This window comes from Schistocerca piceifrons, chromosome 7 (assembly GCF_021461385.2).
Source record: "Schistocerca piceifrons isolate TAMUIC-IGC-003096 chromosome 7, iqSchPice1.1, whole genome shotgun sequence".
Lineage (NCBI taxonomy): Eukaryota > Metazoa > Arthropoda > Insecta > Orthoptera > Acrididae > Schistocerca > Schistocerca piceifrons.
The window spans coordinates 568,971,494-568,994,330 of record NC_060144.1 but is presented as its reverse complement, the minus strand read 5'-3'; the positions used below and the strand labels follow the sequence as shown (position 1 = coordinate 568,994,330).

General features: G+C 38.6%; 1 protein-coding gene across 2 annotated transcripts in view; it reads right to left on the bottom strand.

The window, feature by feature from the left end:
- LOC124804734 (protein mini spindles) overlaps positions 1–22,837 on the bottom strand; it is a 145,235-nt gene that overhangs the window by 15,103 nt on the left and 107,295 nt on the right. For both annotated transcript variants that reach the window (XM_047265027.1, XM_047265028.1), the window contains exons 22-28: positions 20,304–20,456; positions 20,019–20,222; positions 10,233–10,368; positions 9,965–10,158; positions 5,817–6,061; positions 5,065–5,250; positions 4,351–4,663 (exon numbers count right to left, since the gene is read on the bottom strand). In XM_047265027.1, the coding sequence (XP_047120983.1) occupies positions 4,351–4,663; positions 5,065–5,250; positions 5,817–6,061; positions 9,965–10,158; positions 10,233–10,368; positions 20,019–20,222; positions 20,304–20,456 (1,431 nt within the window). The remainder of the gene's footprint in view (positions 1–4,350; positions 4,664–5,064; positions 5,251–5,816; positions 6,062–9,964; positions 10,159–10,232; positions 10,369–20,018; positions 20,223–20,303; positions 20,457–22,837) is intronic.

Here is a 22,837-nt window from a genome sequence, read left to right as displayed (position 1 = left end):
AATTTTTTAGTGACAGAACAGAAGATGCAAAAATCACTATTTCCTGCTACTTCTCTTTTCCTCCTGCCTGCGGCCAGCCCTGCCACTTTATGACACCACAAACCGAGAATATTTTTTGAAATTTTTTGTATTTAACACTGGTGCTATCACTGAAGTAACATACGTGGGATATTTGAGCAAACTCTTTTTACATACTTGATCAGCATCTCAATAAAAATTACACACAGTAATTGCATCATGTCACAGACAATTACTGACAATACAGAAACTGGCAGATCCTACATTCTGATACTGGTGAAAGTAAACAACAAATGGGTGGATTGTTGCTTGACTATTTTTGTGTGTATGTCTTTAGGCCTGAATGTCTAAATAGTACTAGTTTCTAGGTGGTTTAGAAAATGGGTTTTCAAGAGTTTGCAGAAACATTTCGTAAAACTGGGCTAAACAAAATTATATAATTTTTACACATCTCATCAACTGTGCCCCAAATGAGACAGTTGTCATTAGATGTGTGCACTTCTGTAGTGAAGCTATCTAAGAAAAACATTGTGACAAGTTCCTGTAGTGTAAGCACAAAAGAGTGGTTAGCTCATCTCTTTTTCTGTATAGGGGCGTGAAGATGATGGCAATAAGGCACCCAAGCTGGCAGCAGAATAAAATTATTCCATAAATTTATGGTTGCTGGATTTATGCTTTCTGAAGTCACTGACCAGCCACAGTCCCTTTCTTCCATTTACACAAGATGGATTACAGAAAGTTGCTTCAAATTATCCACAAGGCCATTGCTCATAAAAACTATTATTTCAATTAGTGCTCATAAAAACTTATTTCAATTAAAAGAACACAAAAATTTGGGCTACTGAAAAAATATTACTGGTGAAATTATGCCTGAAAATTGCTGAAAACTTAGCGACACATTGCTGATAGCTCTGTTATGGAGTCAAACAAATACCTATATCTCTATGTATTGTAATGGTGCAAGTGTAACTTTACCAATATTTACTGGGATCATGTGCAGTAGTTCACACAAAATTTCAGCAAAATCCAAGATCGTCATGTGGGAATGTTTTAAAACATTCAATGAATTTGCATGGAGTGGCCCATGAAGAATATCAAAAATTTACACTCAATTCAATGAATAGCAGCTCTAACTTGAATTTCTCAACATTAGAAGCCGACAAAAAGTGTTATGAGATTATAAGATTAGTGGCAAATATCAACAGGATGCCGTACATATTTAGGGGTAATGCTAAGAAGCAATATAAAGTGGCACAAACACAAGGTCAACAACAGAGAAGCTGAACAGACAATCTCCTGAAAGGAATATATGGAAGTGGACTGCGTTTATATGGGGAGTGGCATGCAAGACAATAATACAACTAATCTGCAAGTAATAATCCAATTTTTGGAGTCCTTAAAGAGGGTTGGCAGTAAACATCCAAATTCTGAGATGTGCAAGTGGATCTTTACTGCACAACCCACATGAAACTGCAACAGAAAGTTTCATTGAAGTTTAATGGGAACCTTGGGAAATGAAGCTTTTTTTTTTTTTTTTTGTGGTTTTAGGGTGCACTACTTCAACGGTCATTAGCGCCCAGACCACGTTAGGAATGCACCGCGAGTCACAAGTTTAAAACAGCAACGAAACGGAAAACACGATAAAAGACAGACTGACAGGCATAGGATTAAAAAAAGAAAACAGCATAATCAAATGTCCTTTGAGAGGGTTGTCAAATTGATAAAATGAAGAACGCGAGCAGCTGCTCGTGGGTCATCCGCTAAAATGGCTTCTACAGTACATGGCAGGCCAAGTTCAAGACGCAGGGTGTTAAAATCCGGACAGGACGTTAAAATGTGGCGGACCATCAGCAATTGCCCACATGGGCAGAACGGCGCCGGCGCAGCCGTCAGCAGATGGCGATGGCTGCACCGGCAGTGTCCAATTCGTAACCGGGCCAAAATTACCTCCTCCCGCCGAGAAGGGCGTGAGGAGGACGTCCAAGCCACGAGAAGAGATTTCAAGGCCCGAAGCTTGTTGTCTGTAAGTGCAGCCCAATCGGCATGCCACAGCGATAAAATGCGCCGACAAATGACCCTGCTACAATCTGACAAAGGGACACAACAAGAAGCTGTCTGAGGCTGGAGTACCGCAGCCTTGGCCGCGGCATCTGCAGCTTCGTTCCCAGGGATACCGACATGGCCAGGAACCCACATAAAGCTAACCGGAGAACCGACGTCCACCAGCTGCTGAAGAGAGCGTTGGATCCGGTGCACGAAAGGGTGAACCGGGTACGGGGGAAATTAAGTGATGTTCCCACAATATCCTGTTGGGTAACTGTAAAGAATAACTATTTGAGCTGAAGTGTGCAACCAGTGGTAAATGCAATGCAACTTTGCTAGGGATAGTCTACATATAATCGAACACACACATACACACAGTATTAACCCCACTTTTACATTCCCAGAATTAACATTTTCCCATCACATTTCCTAGGTCCACAATGTTAATTTGCACTTGATTTTGCGTCAACATATTTATAATTTTCCCCACAATTTACACTTTATGAAACAAATAATTGTGGAGAAAAAACTGAATTTAAATGACGCTGGCATGATGTTGGCCATCAAGTAGTGTTTACAAACATTAACCACATAATGTTTCTTGGTACCAGGGTGCTCTACTCAGCTGATTTGAACCGGTAAATGTCTAAATGTTGGAACAATTCATGTCCTATCTCCTGCACTGTGTAGTTCTACTCAGTGTGGTGTGTAATTGGAGTAGCTAGGTTTCTTTGGATAAAGGTATCATGACCAATCGCAACAATATCTAAACTGTCTCTACTGCGTATGTGCACGTTCACGATTGTTGTGATCATTGTGGCACCTTTGTCAAACCATATTTTGTGTGTTTGTCGTTTGGCCACTTTTAGCGCAGGCTGACAACTTCACTCACTGTGTGTTGCTCAAATGTTTTTGGTTTAAACAGTGCCAATTACATATCTATTCATGTTGAGCAAAATGTGTTTCAGAATTTATTCTCATTGTCAAGTGCAGTATCTACACTATTTACATGTGTATTTTTTGTGATGTTACACAAACAATGTGGTGGTTTTCTACACAACTGAGGAGGCATAGTACCTGAACCTCAAAAAGAAGACTACAACACAAAAAGATACAGAACAACACATACACAAATACCATGCGAAAATTCTTGAAAGGCGTCACGCTAAACATGAGATAATACATAACCGGTGCAGTGTGTCATTGTGTACATGATGAATGACAGATGCATGCTTTCCACAAACTTTGATTATGATGTATGAAATTGAGTCCAATGTTTCTACTTCCCAGACAGTTATCAGTTCCAGTTACATCAGGATTTTTTTACTATATAATACACCTTTATTATAGAATAAACAAGTCCCTGATAAATATTTTGATGCCTATTATGTACATATACATAAATTGCAAAACAGTAAGGGTATCCTACACTTTTACAGCTTAAAACATTATCTTCCACTTTTTTTTTAAGTCCCTTGAAAAGTGTAAAAGTAGGGTTTCACTGTACATTCCTTATTTTATTTCAAGCTAGTGAATTAAGCTGCCTGATACAGCCATTATCTGTGATCGTACTGAACAAGTAATCAACTACAAACAGAATTTTGCTGTCTTATCACAATATATTACGAATAACCTGTAATTGGATAAGATATTTGCAATGTAAGTTTTCACTAAATCATAATGCACCTTAAGGAGACCAATGTCAAATTACTGTGTTTCAATGAAATAGCTTAACGACAAAAATGTCCAGATATTATGACTGACAAGTATAAGAACAGTTAATATACTTCTTCAAACATCTTGCTCAATTAAGGCATCTCTTACTCTGAAAGTCATCTAACATGTGTTGATCCACTCACATCTGTAGTTTAGAATCAAGAGTTTGGGTATGCACATCAGGTCGACATTCTGCTAGGGATCAATTTGAATAATTAGTAATGTAGCTAAATCCTGTAATTCATTAGGGGGTGGTTTCATCAGGTACACTACATTGCAAATTCTGAATGAGTTTACAAAAGAGAATTTAGAAAATAGAGTGACCAGAGACATTACAGTAGTCAAACCAGAAATAATTGCGATTAGATACAAGTAACATAATAGCTAGAGATCACAGACCTTATTAAAGAAAGGAACTCTGAGAAAATTTAAAACTTGTTAACTAGATGGTGTATATATTTCAAAGGTTTCTGAACATTATCTCCAGTAGAGAGAGAGAGAGAGAGACAGAGAGAGAGAGAGAGAGAGAGAGAGAGAGAGTACTTACACCTATGCTATGCCCTAGATACTTACCGACATGAGCAGCAGGAAGAGGTTGCGGTAGCCCCGGGCGAGCAGGTCGCCCGGCGTCGAGTGGGGGGAGCTAGAGTTTAGCAGGCGCAGCTGCATCACACAGGCCAGCACCAGGTGGTCTTCCTTGCCTCGAAGGAAGCTCACGTTCTCTGTCTGCACGACCAGCTCGAGTTGCACGCAAGCCTGCCACGCCACGTTGATGTCAGGGTTCGTCACGTTGGAGATGCCCATCTCTATCACTTCCTCGGGGCGCGACGCCTGCGCATAAGATGCTGGCAGTCTCTGCTTCACCGGTTGGTATGAAACAGGACTCCTGAAAAGGAACATTGTAAGAACATAGTCTTTCTGAATTTCTTGAAATACTAGAAGGAAAGAGTTGTCTAAAATGCAGTCAATACGAAAATAAATAAATAAATAACAAAACAGCAGGTTTTAATTATTACAAAAGAGAATGCAGGATATGAGAGAAGATTTTGGGCATAAGTTGGGTAAGATAGAACCAGTAACATCAGCAATTACAGAGAAAAGGTTAGTCTGAGAGAAAATTTCATTTCCAATTCTGGGTCACTCCCTTTGTGTAATTGAGCCACATCCCCACCTGAAGACTGTAACTAAGCCAAACCTCATTTAAGGAATTTCTGAATATAATGAAAATTAACTAGTGATTTAAAGAAGTCACCACCATAAATGAACAGAAAACATTTAACTTGTTACCCTGAGTTCTGATATCCAGGTTTTGGCATGTCGATAGGCGTCCCGTCATCCAAGATGTCCTTCAAGTCAAACTCATTCAGCTTGGGTGCACTCAAGCTGACGCCCTTTCCTTCTATCTTTGCTAAGAGCTCTGGGTCCAGACCAAAACGCCCAGAGACAGGTCGCTGTTGCTTCGGAGGAGTTTGCCTGTGAAAGTGAAATTTCTGCTTTACTGATATAAATGTCACGCATTCCATAGAACATGCTTAGAATAATTTTGCTACATATTTAATTGATTTGTTTTTATTTTGCCAGTACCGTTAAGTATTACAAAAAGGTCACATTATCAGTTCCAAAAGTCATTGCAACTGACAGAATTATCAATTTCGGTGCTAGTTTCAGAACAACACTGACAATAATGAACACAACATTATCGAAATACAGACACATTTCATAGTACAATACAATAGCCTGAACGTGACGCTTGTTGAAAAAGAAAGTTTAAATATGAGGTGGCTATCGGATGTTACAACTGGTATCATCAGCTGCTTGTCATTTTTTATTCTGTATATTCCTCTTAAGGAGCCACAAACAAGCATCACCTTCAGTACATCATACCACACAGTGAAATGTACCTTTACTTCAGTAAACTTGTGTTCGCCACTAGATTGCTCGTGCATGACACAGCTTCCAACATTCACTATGTCAATACTTAGAAGAGTCTCGCAGTTGCGGCCGAATACAACAGACTCTCTAGTCTGTGGCAATAGTACCTGGGCTGAGGCTCTGCTGGAGGGACTTCCACCTCCTGATGTGTTGGCGTAGCCACCGTCTCCCTCTGGATGCTGCCTTCGCTCCCCTGCCGCGTCACCTTCTGCACCTGGGCCTGCCGTGCTGGCAACTGCGGCTGGCTTGACGGCCGGCCACTAGGCGGTGACTGCCTCGTCGCGGACGGCGGCCTGTTCTTGGCAGCACGCTTTATTCTTTCCTCTAGGAGAGACAGGTCCTTGTCACAGATCTGCCGAAATACCAACAAAATAAGGATTCTACAGCTGGCTCAAATGCTAACTTTGTACAACAAATCACATAGTCCTTTGAATAGTATGACATGTAGATTAAACATCCTGACTTAACTCTCATTGGATAACAAGAAAGCTACCTTTCATATAGTGTACTGTTACACACTACCAGCATGCAATGGTCAAGGAGGGACAGAGAGAATGGTTATGTCCCATATTATTCAATATGACCATTGAGAGGGGGGGGGGGGGGGAAATCGGGCAATGCCAGCCAAGGGGCTTAGGTTAAGAAATGAGAAACTGAAAGCGACAGACTAATTTTGCTGTAGGGCTGCAAAGTAACCGAATAACAGAAACAAAGATGATATAAAATTCGAACTGGCACTAGGAAGAAGTGAGTCTCTGGAGGAGGAGGAGGAGGAGACAAGGGGATTATCACTTAACCCTGTTGCGCCTGATAGGGCCAAGCATACAGCCTAGTCGACTGGCTGAAGGGGGGTTAAGGCATTGAGTGTGCTTCATAGGCAGGCGGCTGAGTCCACCCTATGACTGCTTACATTATAACCACTGTCCGCTAAACTGACATTACAGTGCACACAGAATCACTGTTCAATAATATTCTTTATAAAATCACCCACACACGTAGAGTCACAGTGGTTGCAATTTTTGATAACCACGAAAGAGAAATTCAAAATTAACCCAAGCTTTCTCTTACAAGTTTATCCTGCAGAGACAAAGTTACTTTAGAAAAATGATAAGAACTTTTCTATTGTGACTGGAAAATTTTGTAGCTTGAGATTTGCATTAACAAAATACATGCATGTAACCTAATAAATTCTCATTAATATTGGACCAATATGTTTCAAGATATAAAGTAACCAGTTCCTAGCAAAGACACCCAAAACTCTTCTGCCCTACGTGGCAGCGAATGTTGCTGAGAAACTGCACGTTTTGCCGCACTGCTCGCCTTTTCCAAAATCTGTTACGTGTGTTGTGCAGGAAATTCATATCCTTTCATATTGTGTATGTTTGTATGATGTGTACTTTGTAATTAGGAAATCAGATTCAGGGCGTATATGTGGACAAGGAAAAAAAATTCCCGGATTTTTCCCAGATTTCCGGGTTGAAAATACACTTTCTCCTGGGTGAAAATACACTTTTTCCACGTTAAATGACAGTATACTTTTCCTCGGCACTGTAGAACTTGTCAATCCTTAGAATGTTTATGGTTTTCTACACAGACGTAGAATTTGCCGGCACTTTAGAAAACGAAGCCCAGGGAGGGGGGGGAAACACATTTTGGAAAGATCTTTGATGTGCAGCAACATGTACGCCTCATTTCTTCATTCGAATGCCACCAAACACCGCATGTTACTTTCCGAAGCAATGAAATCTAGATTGTGACGTGCTTTTGTAAGCCAGTCATAGCTCAAGTCACGTGATCTCGGCAGCTGACGACAGCATAGGACATGTAGTGTAGTCAACCAATAGCAAGATCACTTAAGTAGCGCGAACACACAAAAAGAAAAGTTAATGGTTTAAATTAATATACATAGTTTTGCTAGAAGAAAAACAAAGCTTTCACAAATAATATTGGTCTCTAAGATTAATAAGCTGCAAGAGAAGGTAAGCTTCCACATATAATGCTGATCATTTTGCGCGTGTTACACTTTAAGATACATCACACAAATGTGCCAGTAAAATTTTTAATAAAGACGTAAATGTCTGATCTTCTGGGCTCGAAATTATTCTAGATGGTCGTCCTCAAAGAGGAGATTTTTAAATGAGAATCAAACGCTCTGTGATTTAAGAAATTCATCTTACATTCTCGCACATAGTTCATCTTGCACAAAAGAAAATTTACTTTGAAATGAACACTTTCCAAACCACCATTCGCAATATTTTCCTGTGACCTGTTAGAAATTGGTTCATTTCAGCAGTTGCCAAAGAGCGCCAGATAACAGGAATCACTGCGCCTCCGCAAATACGATGACGCAGGAAGTCCGTATGTTCGTACATGGAAAATATTAAAAGATCTTGCATTATGTCATAAAAGAAACAAGACATCAAAGGATACTTCAGGAGCATCGTAATTTCGTTAAATATACTAAAATGCATAATTCGGCTTAAAGTGCACAATCGTATGCCCAGATTCTGACGTAAATTTTCTTTTAGTACCGGTACTGTATTATCTCATGTTTGGTTCTTTATTATGGCATATTGCCATATGAGCTAGAAGATGGAAAACGGGCACTTGAAATGCAGCAAACAGATGAAACTAGCCAACAGCGTGAAATTAAACACTTCGTTTCAAATAAATTGACTGCCTCAGTGCAAAATATTAATGAAAGCCAAATCTCTTTAGCGAACCGACAAAAATAACTTCATTGTTCTGCAAGGTGATTAATGCTTGACTGTCAGAAAGGTGGAAATAAAACCTGAAACTAACAACATATTTTAGCCTTCCGTAATTATGCGAACATATTTTAATTCATTTGGTAGCTCCTGGCCACAGAAATCCATTTTGTTTTTATTTAATGTGAGAGCAATAAACTAAGGGGACACAGCAGAATCACTAAACGTAAACACAACTCACATGGAGACTACCCACCTCCCCACTACAACTCGGAATGCTCTGTGCATCAGCCCTGGATCTGCAATATTTCCGAACCGGAGCAATTTAGATAGCGGCACCCAGCCAAACATCTGTAGCCAGAAGGAGAAGATACTACTCATAGGCGACTCAACTGCGCATGCGCAAGTGCCCGCCCACAACTGCTGAAATGAATCAAATGTAAACAGCTGTCATGTCACGCTCATCAGAGGCAATTTCTTGTTAGGAAGCCCTGCATATTTTTCTTAAAGCCTTTGACACACTTTGGTTGGTAGACACTTGTATCAGCAGTGTTCTGTTGTTGTTTATGACGCATTTCCTTTGTGACTTAAGTTTTATTTTCTTTTTTTTTCTCTCGTTCATGTTTTTTTGCTGCAGCATTATTCTGCAGAAGCGGGATACAGTAATATCCTTCGTTAGAGTATTGGTTCTTACCAGTTAAAATCACAAAAATTTAACTAGTAACTAAAACAAGGAAAAGTTCCCGGAATTCTAAAAAATTCCTGGGTTTTTCCCGGTTTTCTCCCGGACGAAAAAATTCCCGGGTTTTTCCCAGATCGTACACACCCTGAGATTAGAAATACTTGGCTGTGCGCACCGTTAATCAAATATTTTGTTATATCACATCTTTCATAATATCCGATACGTCAGTTCAATAGTATAACACATGCCTTTCAGATTGTGTGTGTTCGTGTCATTTCTCTTGCGTATGTTAGGAAATAAAATTATCTCTATTTGACAGAGTCTTTACCAGAAATGAACTTGGAGCCAGAGAAAGCTGCTGCACTTTTCGACATTACAAAGAAGAATAGTGAACAAAGGTGCTGGCAAGAATGTTGAAATGCAGACAACAGTGAGCCACCCTTCTACTGTGCATGTTTACCTGTTCCCATGTCCAGCTGTCAGGCCTTCCGATCTGAAATGCATAAATATATGCCCTTAGCCATCTGGCCATTCTAAGTGCTGGGTGTACTTGTGCATACATAGCTGTCTGGGTGCTGTACCTGCCACGCATACGTATGTGCCCATAGCCACAACAGGGTTAATATAAAGTTAGGTGTTAGGAAATCTTTTTCCAAAGGCATTTGTGTGGAGCATAGCCTTCTATGCAAGAGAAATGTTGATGACGCACAGTTCAAACAAGAAGAGAACAGATACTTTTGAAATTTGATGATACAGAAGAAAGTTGAAGATTTCAGGGCTAATCAGGTAATCACTACAGGTGTACTGAATCCATTACTGTAACAACACACATGTGATATATGCTAAGATAAAGATTTGTGCTTACCTGTCCTACCATTTTGTACACTTTATCCCCTTCAATAAAGTATGCCTGGACTACACAATTCAATGCTGCATTTCTTACAGAATTATCTCTATCAGATATCTGTTTGGCAATTTCTTTCAGTGCTGCTACTGGTGATGGCTGACACACAGACAAACCGTACCCTTCGATCAAATACCCCAGCAGCTCCAGACACTCTGAAATACAAAATACTGTCAGCAGTCTTCGTCTCTAGACACAATGATGGAGTGGAAACCTATCATCTGCTCACCTGTCCGTTGCCTGGCGTTTTTTGACTTCAGACCATCCATTATGTAAACAAACAACTTAGATGCTGGGTATATACGTTCCAGTTGTTTAAAAAGACTTTTCACACTGTTACGTACAGCATCTTTTGGGTCCCCAATCTAAAAGGTGAATAATTTGTCAGCTATTAGTAGTACAATCTACTAAATATCTACAAAACGCATCACTATAACACAAAAGCAGGCAGAAAAGAATATTCTTCCATATAAAAATTTAAGACAAAACTGCTGTAGATGGAAACATGAAAAGCAGAAGCCAAAATAGTTTCCATAATGTGTATTTCAGAACAAGAACTTCAACAAGTAGTGAGTTGCCAAGAAATAATGTACTGGACACAACTGCCTACCCTATAATAAGAACAATGAGGCTTATGTTACTGTGTATGCTTATTCTTCTTTAACAAAATCTAACAACAGAATGTTGTTTCAATCCACAATTAAATTTTCTGCAAATTGTTACCCTTACTAAAAGCTAATCATCTAAATAACGAAATAAAAGACTACACATAAATGTTAACACTAAGTAATACACCAGTCCAACTTAACAGAATCTGCTCACATTTCTTTAGTTCTTCAGGAATAAACCATCCTATAACTCAATTAACATAAGCCCTTGTAACGACACATGAATAAGTCACACAGTGTAGGAATTGTTCCATTTCATTTCATAGAAGTTATTTCATTATTTTCTGTCTTAACTTACAAAATACAATGAGCAGTAGGGCAGTTAAAAACCTGCATAAAGCAAGCGGTGAAACCGAGCGCTGAGGGCGCACACACCATCTAACAGCAGCAGGATAAAGAAAGGCACAGTTTGCCGCTGTAAGGTGCTGCCACCAGCCTGCGAAGTATGCAACCAATAATCTGCAACTCTGTTTTAAAATTATAGCTGTAAATAATGGTTTTTGTATTAACCTATACATATTGTTAAGAAGATCTTAGTTTTGAAAGTATTCTGAACCTTCATTATTAAAGCTGTAACGAGTCATGGCTTTAGGCTTAAGTTAAAATCTAAAGGGATTTATATCTACATCTACATTTATACTCCGCAAGCCACCCAACGGTGTGTGGCGGAGGGCACTTTACGTGCCACTGTCATTACCTCCCTTTCCTGTTCCAGTCGCGTATGGTTCGCGGGAAGAACGACTGTCTGAAAGCCTCCGTGCGCGCTCTAATCTCTCTAATTTTACATTCGTGATCTCCTCGGGAGGTATAAGTAGGGGGAAGCAATATATTCGATACCTCATCCAGAAACGCACCCTCTCGAAACCTGGCAAGCAAGCTACACCGCGATGCAGAGCGCCTCTCTTGCAGAGTCTGCCACTTGAGTTTGTTAAACATCTCCGTAACGCTACCACAGTTACCAAATAACCCTGTGACGAAACGCGCCGCTCTTCTTTGGATCTTCTCTATCTCCTCCGTCAAACCCGATCTGGTACGGATCCCACACTGATGAGCAATACTCAAGTATAGGTCGAACGAGTGTTTTGTAAGCCACCTCCTTTGTTGGTGGACTACATTTTCTAAGTACTCTCCCAATGAATCTCAACCTGGTACCCGCCTTACCAACAATTAATTTTATATGATCATTCCACTTCAAATCGTTCCGCACGCATACTCCCAGATATTTTACAGAAGTAACTGCTACCAGTGTTTGTTCCGCTATCATATAATCATACAATAAAGGATCCTTCTTTCTATGTATTCAGAAGGGCAAGGTGGGAGGAACATTGAAACATGAAGTTCCAGCACAGTTCTCTTTCTGAGTTAGAAGGATTGCGAAGTAACAAAGTAGCATGTGGTGTGATGCCCACATACCATATTGTGTGGTAATTAAAAGGAGCACAATCATTTTTAAACGACCTTGGGTGGACAGGAAATTATTGTTACATATAATTCTGCAATATTACGTAGCTATTTGTCAAGTAAGCAGAAGTGGCAATGTTATTAGAGGGCCAGTGGGAAGTCTTACTGTGAAGGAGGCAGACATTACGCTGCAGCATTACCCACTGTTCTGGCCAAATATGACAATAAGAGTGAGGACTTTGAAGCCACTGTGTAGAAGCTGCTAAACCATCAATTGGTAGCAAAATCTCGCCAGAGGCTGCAATATGTCACTAAAAACCAAAAAAGGACTGGGGTCAATCCAATAAAAATTAAGTTGGTTGCTTGACCATTTTTAATTATTTTAATTTTTTATATGTTATTACCCTATAATTGAGAAATTCAAATCAGTTTTTAAAAAATTACCTTTCACCTTTACTGAATTGTAGCCATTTTCATTTGTAAGTGCGCGACGATGTTTCAGTTTAGAGACGTTAGCAAAAATATGAATATCTCCGCACCGGGTTAAGTTACAACATTGCAATTGACACGATTGTTTTTAGAAAAGTGTCCTCTATAACATTGTCTATTACACAAAATACCCTAAATTCAAAAATCAGCCAAAATGACCTCCAAAGGTTGGTATCCAAATCCACTTTTTAGGCCCAAAACTACGTCTTTTTCCTATGATTAAATATCATACACTACTAGCCTCATATAGAGCAAGAACACTTACAAATGTTTCCTTAATTTTTCATGAATTTTTGAAATTTGAAAATTTTCATTTTTTGTAAAATTTGTGGTTAGTAATCTCAGGTGGGACTGAATATAAAAGTATGATTTTTGCACAGTTTGTACACCTAAATGATAGCAACGTATTGTAAAAATTTCAACACTGATATCTGACTGAACAACGATATGAATTTTTGAAAATGAGGAGATAATTCCCATTACTCTACAACTGTCTTATGGCTGTTGCCTATTCATGTGCGACATTTGCAGGATATAATCAATTATTATTGAAGTAAGATACGGAATTATACACAAAAAGTGGAAACCACTGAAATAAACATTTGTATTATTTTGACTTACTTAAAATAAATATTTTCAATTAACATCCTTCGAGATGCGGCTATTGCTAAACCTGGTGGTGAATGTTAAGAACACTTATTTCTTCAGTCAGCTTCTGTGGTATAGAATAAGACCTCCCAGTTGCTGTGGCAAGTTCAAGCATCTAAAGTTTCCTTACAACATTTTTCATTGATATCCAAACTTTGTCACTAGTAGATTTCTTGAATGATGTTCTTGGGACAGCAGGATGGTAAAAATGCACAAAAACATCATTGTTTTTCCAAACTTATTCATTCAATCTCTGCAAGCCACCACTGTCCATCATACACACACACCACTATGTCATTCAACGCTAATGACAGATGTAATTTTACAGACACAATGATCCTCATAAATTTCGGTTTCTGATGTTACACAGCAACGAACAAAGTTTTCTGCAATGCCAAGGAATTTGTGGAAATGCCTTTTTCCTTTTATTGCTATACAGCTTTCAAATCTGGGTTGAAGTGTTGTTTTCATATGCAGAACCACTTCTTTCTTGATCAGAAAATAGGTAATGCCTGAAAAATAGGTAATGCCTTTAATATTATCCTTGTAAAAGACAAACATGTCATGGGTGCCTATTTTGTATCTTTCCACCATTGTGCTGATTGTTTAGGTACTCAATAGCACCGAACGGTCTCGTACTCGACTTAGAGTCCCTGCGTTATTCAGTATGCATTTCAGTAGCAATACCGTTCAGGTCTAGAGAACCAAAGCGCTGTTGTCTGTTCGCATCGCGCAAACCAATCGAAAACAAGGGGTCGCAGATCCACGCATGCGCACTGCAGCGTGCACAGCGCCACGAACACAAAGCGGCTAGCAGACGATACAGGCGCGCTATTCATTCAGGTATCGAAAATTGCGTTTACGTTGCCATAACACACGACGCCACATTCTATCGAGTTGACGTGCCCGTCTTCATCGCCCTTGCCTCCTCCTTAACAGTATCAGGCACAGTATATCCATCTCCACAATTCTCAGCTGAAATGCATAAAAATTTTTACAGTTTCTCTGACCGCATGTTTCCATGCATGCATAATAACGATAGCGTCCACATTGTACTTTGGTGTGTGTGTGTGTGTGTGTGTGTGTGTGTGTGTGTGTGTGTGTGTGTGTGTGGGCGCGTGCGCGCGCGCACGCAGGCAAGTGTATACCTGTCCTTTTTTCCCCCCTAAGGTAAGCCTTTCCGCTCCCAGAATTGGAAAGACTCCTTACCCTCTCCCTTAAAACCCACATCCTTTCGTCTTTCCCTCTACTTCCCTCTTTCCTGATGAAGCAACCATTGGTTGCGAAAGCTTGAATTTTGTGTGTACGTTTGTGTGTCTATCAGCCTGCCAGCGCTTTCGTTTGGTAAGTCACACCATCTTTGTTTTTAGATATATTTTTACACACACACACACACACACACACACACACACACACACACACACACACGAGAAATTGAGTCTGAGAGTTTCAAAGAATAAGAAGATAAACATAATGTGGTTATAACTCGCTCCTAGAGATCCAAATGATTTAATAGCCCACTTCCCTATATGATGTGTCAACAATTTGGATCTCTCTTTAAAAAAAAATATAAAATAAAATAAAAAATAAAAACAACAACAACGCATTTTAGAGAGCTCCTGCAGTTCGGCGAAGTTTATGAGATGCAAGTCATGAATGAAAATGTTTCGTATATGGTGCTACAGTCTAAAAATATTACAGCAGAGCTCTTTCATCTCTGTCTACTGTGGTTGAGGATTCGATCGCAGATAAATACTTGTGATAAGCAAGATTATGGAGATGACTGCTGCTAGTTACATTCCCAGTAATTTAAGTTGTGCTCTTAGATTCCTGTCTAACTGCATACTCTGAAATCTCTACATATTCGGAAAAAAAGGTGAATTATTTCCGACAAGAAAAAATATAAAACTCACTGTCAGTTGTTTTCACTCACAGCAATTTCATATTTTAAACACACAGAAATCATGAAATCATTACTGAGGAAGTGCGCTCTTACATGTAAGTAATAACGAATTTGCGGAAAAATCTTAACTTACACGAGTAACAATGTCTCAGGACATGTTGCATATATGAAGAGGGAAAAATTTTTTTTTGCATCCAACAATGTGCGAAGCCGCGACCTTTCGTATCGCATTCACATGCGCTAACCACTTGGCCACGCCTAACATTAGGCAAGTTGTTATCAATTCTTGTAGTATTGTGTAGGGGAACGAAGGCTGACTTCGTTGCCAAACGGTGCTGCAGAAGTCATAAATGCGTGATAGTTTGGAAGGTTTCCAATATCAGGCTTCAAGTAATTGCTTTCCATTGTTACTTGAAAGTTGTAAACACATTTTGACAATTACTAACTAACCCATTTGTGGGAAACAGTACTCACAGGCACTAGTAACGTCAGTTCACACTCGTGTAATATACGTAAGCAAAGCCAATGTCTCGATATTTAAACTCTTATTTGCATAAAAATAACACTTATTTTGAGAGAATATTGACCGAAAACTACTTTTTTTATGTAATCATTCACAGTAACAACCTAACCTAACCATATTTCTAACACAGGAACTCACTTTCCAACCGGATGCGTCCTCTGGTGATTCTTTAGTAACACAATCACTAAATCCAAAGCTAAAACCGCTAAATATGTTTAAAATAACAAATTATAGGTGTACATAAACCACAGCTCACCAACTGACAGGGCCAGACCGAAATCCAAAACCTCTTGGTACAATTGTGGTAAAATCAGTGAGAGGACCGTTCGGTAACATATCTCAGAAGCTTACTGAATAGGATATTTCAATAAAGAACCGAAAATGACGTCACTACCGAGACTAACCTACTACACCGATCAGTGTGAAAGATACAGAATAGGGCCCCTGTACTGCGAGAATTTGGTCTGTGGTTGATCTTTGTAGGCTAGCTTTACTTCACATTTTGTTGTAGCTCTTACTCCATCACATACATTTTTACCATGGCACGATGCACAAAAGTGCTATTCAGCCTCCAACCCAAAGTCTACTTTGTGGTTGCACAGATTTGAAAAATTCTTTTTGTTCTTATACTGACTACCTCTTCCATCTGAAAAGTACATCAGCTTCTCAACCTTGGGAAAATTTACTTTTATGTAATTTATTATATACTTTTGAAAGTTGTGACCCACTGTTTGAAGGTAATACTGTCTTGCATTTCCTCATATTCGTGAAACAATTCAATAACGGTTTCCTTACCAGGGCATTTATTACACAAACGTATCATGCAGTCATAACTGTTAGTGTCACATACCATTAATTCTTTGTAGTTAATATCACCAAGTTTTGCACCCGCAATCATCAGCTTGACATTTTGATGATAGAAACAAACACATACGGAGTGTGTCCCTGAGGATCCAGCCAAATTACACCACTTAGGGCAGAGGTCACAAAATTTTGACCATCCAATTTTGCATTCAGGATGAGAACTTTTGAAAGCTACATAAAGTTCATTTAAATTTGACAACATTAGTCGTTTCTGCTTTGTTACTTTAACTCCATTTATAACAACTCTCTTGTTATCTTTGCAACCCGGCCACATTCTACTGTTTGCATTATCTTCAAAAAACTGCTGGATCTATTTAATTGTTTCTTCACTTCTACCTACTCCTTTCTTCATTCCTAAAACTGGAAGAATGCCTTGCTCTTTAACCAATTTTCGGGTTAGTTTAACCAAACGATGAGAAACGTTGAATTCGTGAACTATTTTTTCTCTCGACCACGAGTCAGGGAGCAAACTTAAAATTTTAACTTTTTCCTCTTTAGATGTCACTGAACATTTAATTTTTAATTTCTCTATTAAGCTGAAATGTTCAGTGCCAGATGATGCTGGTGGTGAGTTTTCTTCTTCTTTAGAAATAATGTTGATATCTGTGTTATTAAAGCATGATTCCAAGTCTCTTCTAACTTTGTATGAAATTTGTTGTACCTTATTTTCAATAATTGCTTTTCTTTTTCTGCTACTTGATTTTATTATTTTCGAAGCAAGATGTTAATCTCTCTAAATTAATTACAAATTACACACAGAACAAAGCACATAACACACTATACACTCTCTAAGTATATATATCCACTCTAACAGAGGTTTCAGAACAGACTAACTACAACAGTGCCACACCCAGCAATAATGTCCTCCTTTATTGACAACAAACCTAAGTGTAAATGGGCATTTTTATTACCATAGACAAAAAGTGAATGTTCCTATTGCTTAATATTGCATTATTAAAAATAAAAAAAACTAAATGAATATTGGATGATAGTGTTAACTAAATATATGTCACAAATTTTATCACAATGAAACAATAAACCATTTAAATAGGCAACAGCCATAAGATCAGTTTTGGAGTAATGTGAACTATTTTCTCATTTTCAAAAATTCATACTTTTGTTCACAGTCAGATATCAGAGTTAAATTTTACACTACGTAGCTATATTATATAGGTGTACAAACTGTACAAAAATCTTCTTTTTATATTCAGTCCCACCTGAGATAACTAACCACAAACTTTACAAAAAATGAAAATTTTCAAATTTCAAAAATTCATAAAAAATTAAGGAAACATTTGTAAGTGTTCTTGCTCTATATGAGGCTAGTAGTATATGATAACTAACCACAGGAAAAAAATAGACTCATAAATCACTCCTCATTTGTTATTTTTCGGCCTAAAAAGCGGGTTTTTGAAAATTTTGATATGAAACTTTGGAGGTCATTTTGACTGGTTATTTTTGAATTTAGGGTACTTTGTGTAATAGACAATGTTGTAGAGGACACTTTTCTAAAAACAATTTCAATTGCAATGTTGTAACTTAAGCCGGTGCAGAGAGATTCAAATTTTTGCTAATGTCTCCAGACTGAAAAATTGTCACATTCCTACAAATAAAAATGGCTGCCATCCAGTAAAGGTGCAAGATAAATTATTTTAAAAAAATGTTTTGAACTTCTCAAATATAGGGCAATCACATAAAAAATTAAAATATTTAAAAACGGTCAAGCAACCATCACTGGACCACTTCATATGGATTGACTCACTAGTAGTATTTATTTCTATGGTGAATTTAAGTATATTTTATTGTCCATAGTGACAGATATATTGGAAAAGTCATGATTCATCGTCCTCTTGTACAAGTTAAGTAATACAAACTAAGTGTTTATAAGAGCAACAAGCTTTATGACAGTGTTGTTACTTCAGTAGATGTTTAGTGTGTCCTTTTCACATAGTGTGATATTTAATCAGCAACATTTTCAGATCATAAGCTGGTTATACATAGGCCTACATAAAGTGCTTAAAATTATTATTGCCATATTATGCAAAGCATCAGATTTTGTACACAAAGTACCATTTATTTTATTACACTGACAAGCATAATAAAAGCAGTTGCAGAAGAAGACAATAAAAGGTAGTGTCCACACTTTCATTACTACAAAAAAGATCATAACTGTAATATTCAGAACATACAATTTTACTGATGCATGGTGTATGACAAACTAAATTTATGTTTCAACAAAAGTGCAGGAAAGTGTTTTTGCTACATTGCACTGAAGCACTATTAAGTGAAAAATCCTTCACTTTGAAAATTATCAGGAAACATCAGTATAAAAATCCATTTTTCCAGTCGGTGCTCAATTATGTGTAAAGATAATGTTTAAGAAAGATGTCCATTAGTTTCAAAAATTACAAACACCACCACCACCACCACCACCACCACAGTAGCTACACATCTTCACTGCTTAGCAGGCTCTTTTCACTCACCATTTCAGTGTTATTTTATATAAAAGTGTCTCAAGTTTAAAATAGATTTATTCTGTACTGATTAAAGTGTTTTTTGCCACAGTAACAAAAGTAATACATGTGTAGGGTCCATATTGTTTGTATGTTGCTATTTCAAAGTGGTTATGACTCATGTTGTGTGCTCTCCTCCGCCCTGTTTGCTTGTGAAATTACTATATTGGTTCCCATTGTTCAAAATTAAAGATGGTGTGATAGGGCTTAACTCTGCAGTGCTTGAAGTGATTAGTGAAATTGACATTGTGGTCTTACTGCACATGAGTGTCCGTCCAATGTTAAGTACAAGTCCGATCACCAACCATAGTCATTTATAAGCGAAAGCAGATCCGTATAAGAATAGAATTGGGTGGGGCATTGCACCCTGCATTTCTACGCTTTTATAGTTTTTATTTACAGCAGAGATCTGCAGGCACAGATCTGGAAACATTAACATGAGTAAAATTACCCACAAATAATAATTACTGTAAATGAAGAAAGTGTTTCAAGTACCAACAGTGGAAATTTTGGAAAAGGGGCTCCCAGTGAGCCTTTACAGGGAATGTTTTTCACCGGAATGACATCCTCATAAAAATAAACGAAAACATTTGTTAATAAACTCTTCATACAATATTTTTCAATAAATCTGTCATGGTTGCAGTACATATGCTTGGCAACTAATTTCGAACCAACCAGTTCATTCTCAAGCCTGACTTACTGAGCCTGCATTTAAAGTTTGATTCTCACTAAGTAGGCATATTTTGTTTGCAATAGTCTGTGTTTACACTGTACAGCATGTATTGCCACTTTGACGTTTGTTATTAAGATCAAGCATTTCAATGCAGCCTCAGTAGGTCAAGCTTAAGAATGAACCAGTAGGTTCAAAACTAGTTGCCAAGCATATGGACTGTAACGGACAGATTAACAAACCCTTCACAAAATATTAAAACAGGATGCTGATCCTGTATCAACAAAATTTTGACACTTAAAAATAAATAAATAAATAAATAGAGAAGAAGCTTACCTTTAAAATGAGATACGGCACAAATGACAGTGCCTCCTGTTCAAACATGTTGTAATTTTCTTCAATTAGGGAGTCAAATACCGTATGCAGATACTCCAGCCCCTTCAATATCACTGATGGGTTTGTATCAAAGAAACGCAATGTCATCCATTTTAGTATTAAATCCAGATTAGCAACTGTTGCTGCAGGATTGTTTGGCAGATCCTGAAGGAACAATATCAAATTAAAATTAACTGATTAGCCTTCCATGAAATCTGTACATGAAAACATTTTTGCAGCTTTTACCTCATTCAGCATGTCAATGGCCTTCAAATGGTACTTAAAATCTGAATGGAACATGTTGGCTGTTAGCGTTCTGTTAACATTGGCAGCTGTCATAGCATCTTTTAGCTGCTCCACAAACTCTTCCCTCGGTGATGTGAAGTTCCATTTCAGTACCTAAACCAAACCAGTTTTTAAATAACTGTTTCTTTGTGCACTTGTAAAAAGTCAAGAAGTAAATACTGAGTTAGCAAAGTGGGGAAAAAATACATAAAACCTTATCATACTAATGACGCTATATGTAAGCATGTGTCTGGAGGTTATATTCTGAGGTGTTTGTAACAGAAGTATGATTTTTAGAATGAAGCATAAATCCAAGACAGATCCGGCCTTCAAAGTTGAGAATGGGATTTCTTGCAACCACTAGATTAATTTCGAACATAATTGGGTCATTTCGTAATGCCGTCCATATAGTCTTCAAGTGGAAGTTTTCAGTTCTCTTCCATAATCAGTTGCCTTTTGTGCATAGACGAATAATGATTGGGGGTGGGAGAGCAGAGGGAAAAATCAAATTTGCTACATGGCTCAAAGTTTCAATACTTCACTTAGGATGTCAGCACTGGCACCAGTAATAATTTAGACAGTGGCAATATTACACAGGCCTCATTCTGCTTTTAGCTCTCTTCATACAAGTGCATTTTGCAATCTTTCACGAAGAAGAGGTTCATACAGTTGTTTGGCCAGTAAAAAAAAATGCCTACCTGCTTGCCTTTTAGGAATAGGAAATTCCGTTAAAGATCTCACCTTTTCTGGGTCTGGCCACACACTTTCATTTGACACAATGTGTCCAAGTATTTTGATATCTTTTGCTCCAAAGAGACACTTTCCAGGACTAAGTTTCAGTCTGCCTTGTTGGAGACACTTAAGAACAGCCCTCAGTCTTTTTATGTGTTCATCAAATGTCATCTAAATAACAAAGACATATCATCCACTTCAGGTGACTTAGAAGATTATCCATCATCTGTTCAAAAGTTGCTGGTGCATTACACAAACCAAACAGCATTACCTTAAACTCATACAGGCCCTCGCGGGTTATGATTGCAGTTTTCTCACGATCAGCCTCATCTACTTCGATTTGCCAGTATTTCGAGTACATGTCCATGGTTGAGAAAAACTTAGCCCCTTCACACAACCTAGGGTATCGTCAATTCGTGGAAGAAGGTAAACATCCTTTTTAGTTATCTTATTAAGCTTCCTGTAATCAACACGAAAGCGTCAACTGCCATCCTCCTTCCTGACGAGAACCATTGGTGACGACCATGGGCCCTGCAAAGACTGAATGATTTCATTCTTCATCATTTCCTCTACCTTGTCGCGAATTATTCGACATTCCGTTGCTGACACATAGTATGCTCTATGGGTTATTGGTTGATGGTCTCCAGTGTTTCACCGTTGATTTGTGTAATTTGCTCTTCACATGTGGATTGAAGCAGTCAGAACTCTTGAAGAATGGCAAGCAGCTTCTTCTGTTGTTTCTTAGTGAGATCTGGTGATAGGTGAGCTAGAAGATCTCGTCTCTTAACGGTAGCGTTAATTTCGCCCACAGACTCGGCACGGGAGATTTCTATGACGCTCAGCTGTTCTTCAATTAACGGCTCAGCGTTTGCTACGCACCTGCATCTTGGAAGGATCTGCGGTTCTCGGCGACAGTTAACTATCCACAATTCACCGGATCCATTCTTAAACAAGACGACAGAGGTTGGGATGACCAAGTTAATCTTCAGTGATATGCTTCTCTTACATTCCACTACACAATCCACGAGTTGATGCGTGGCATGACACATGACTGTTACTTTTCTAGCGCTGACTGCAGGAATGGTTACTTCATCTAGCATACACAATCTCCACACACTCTGATGTGCATCTTCCTGTCCACAGTACCTCATCTCGTTTACCATAATCTTCGAGCAACCACACTCTCCAATTACCTGAGAAGCTTTCAAAACGTCCCATTCGAAAATAACATCGTGACTACACTCTTAAGACAATGAATTCTAAGGGCTGTGTATGGCCACGTACACCCACACAAATGGTACATCTTCCTGTAGGTTCTACACATTTCCCATTAGCCACCTTCAGCAGAGATGTTTTGCTGTCAACGAATACGCTTTTCTGCAACTAGCAACGGTACTTCTCCGAAATGACTGAATATGATCCTCCAGAGTCCTCAAGAGCTTGGGAAGGTCAGCCATCCATGAGGATATTGACGTAGTTTCCTATCATTTTTGTAATGATCGACGTAGGAGGATTTCTCTCTTCAGTGGCGTCATCCCCAAGGAAGGTCGCATCCTTTAGTTTTCCAGGTTGTGGTGGCTGGGTGAACAGCTGGAGCTTCTAAACGGCGATGGAGAACTTTATCAGTGTGTTAACTTTATCAGTGTGTTGGGGAGCGTCCTTGCGGTGATGGTGACCTACGTCGTCCTGCACCCACATCATCTTGTTCATCTTCGTCGTCCTGGAGTTGGCGTTGGCTAATATTAGTCTGCTGTCTTCTGCAG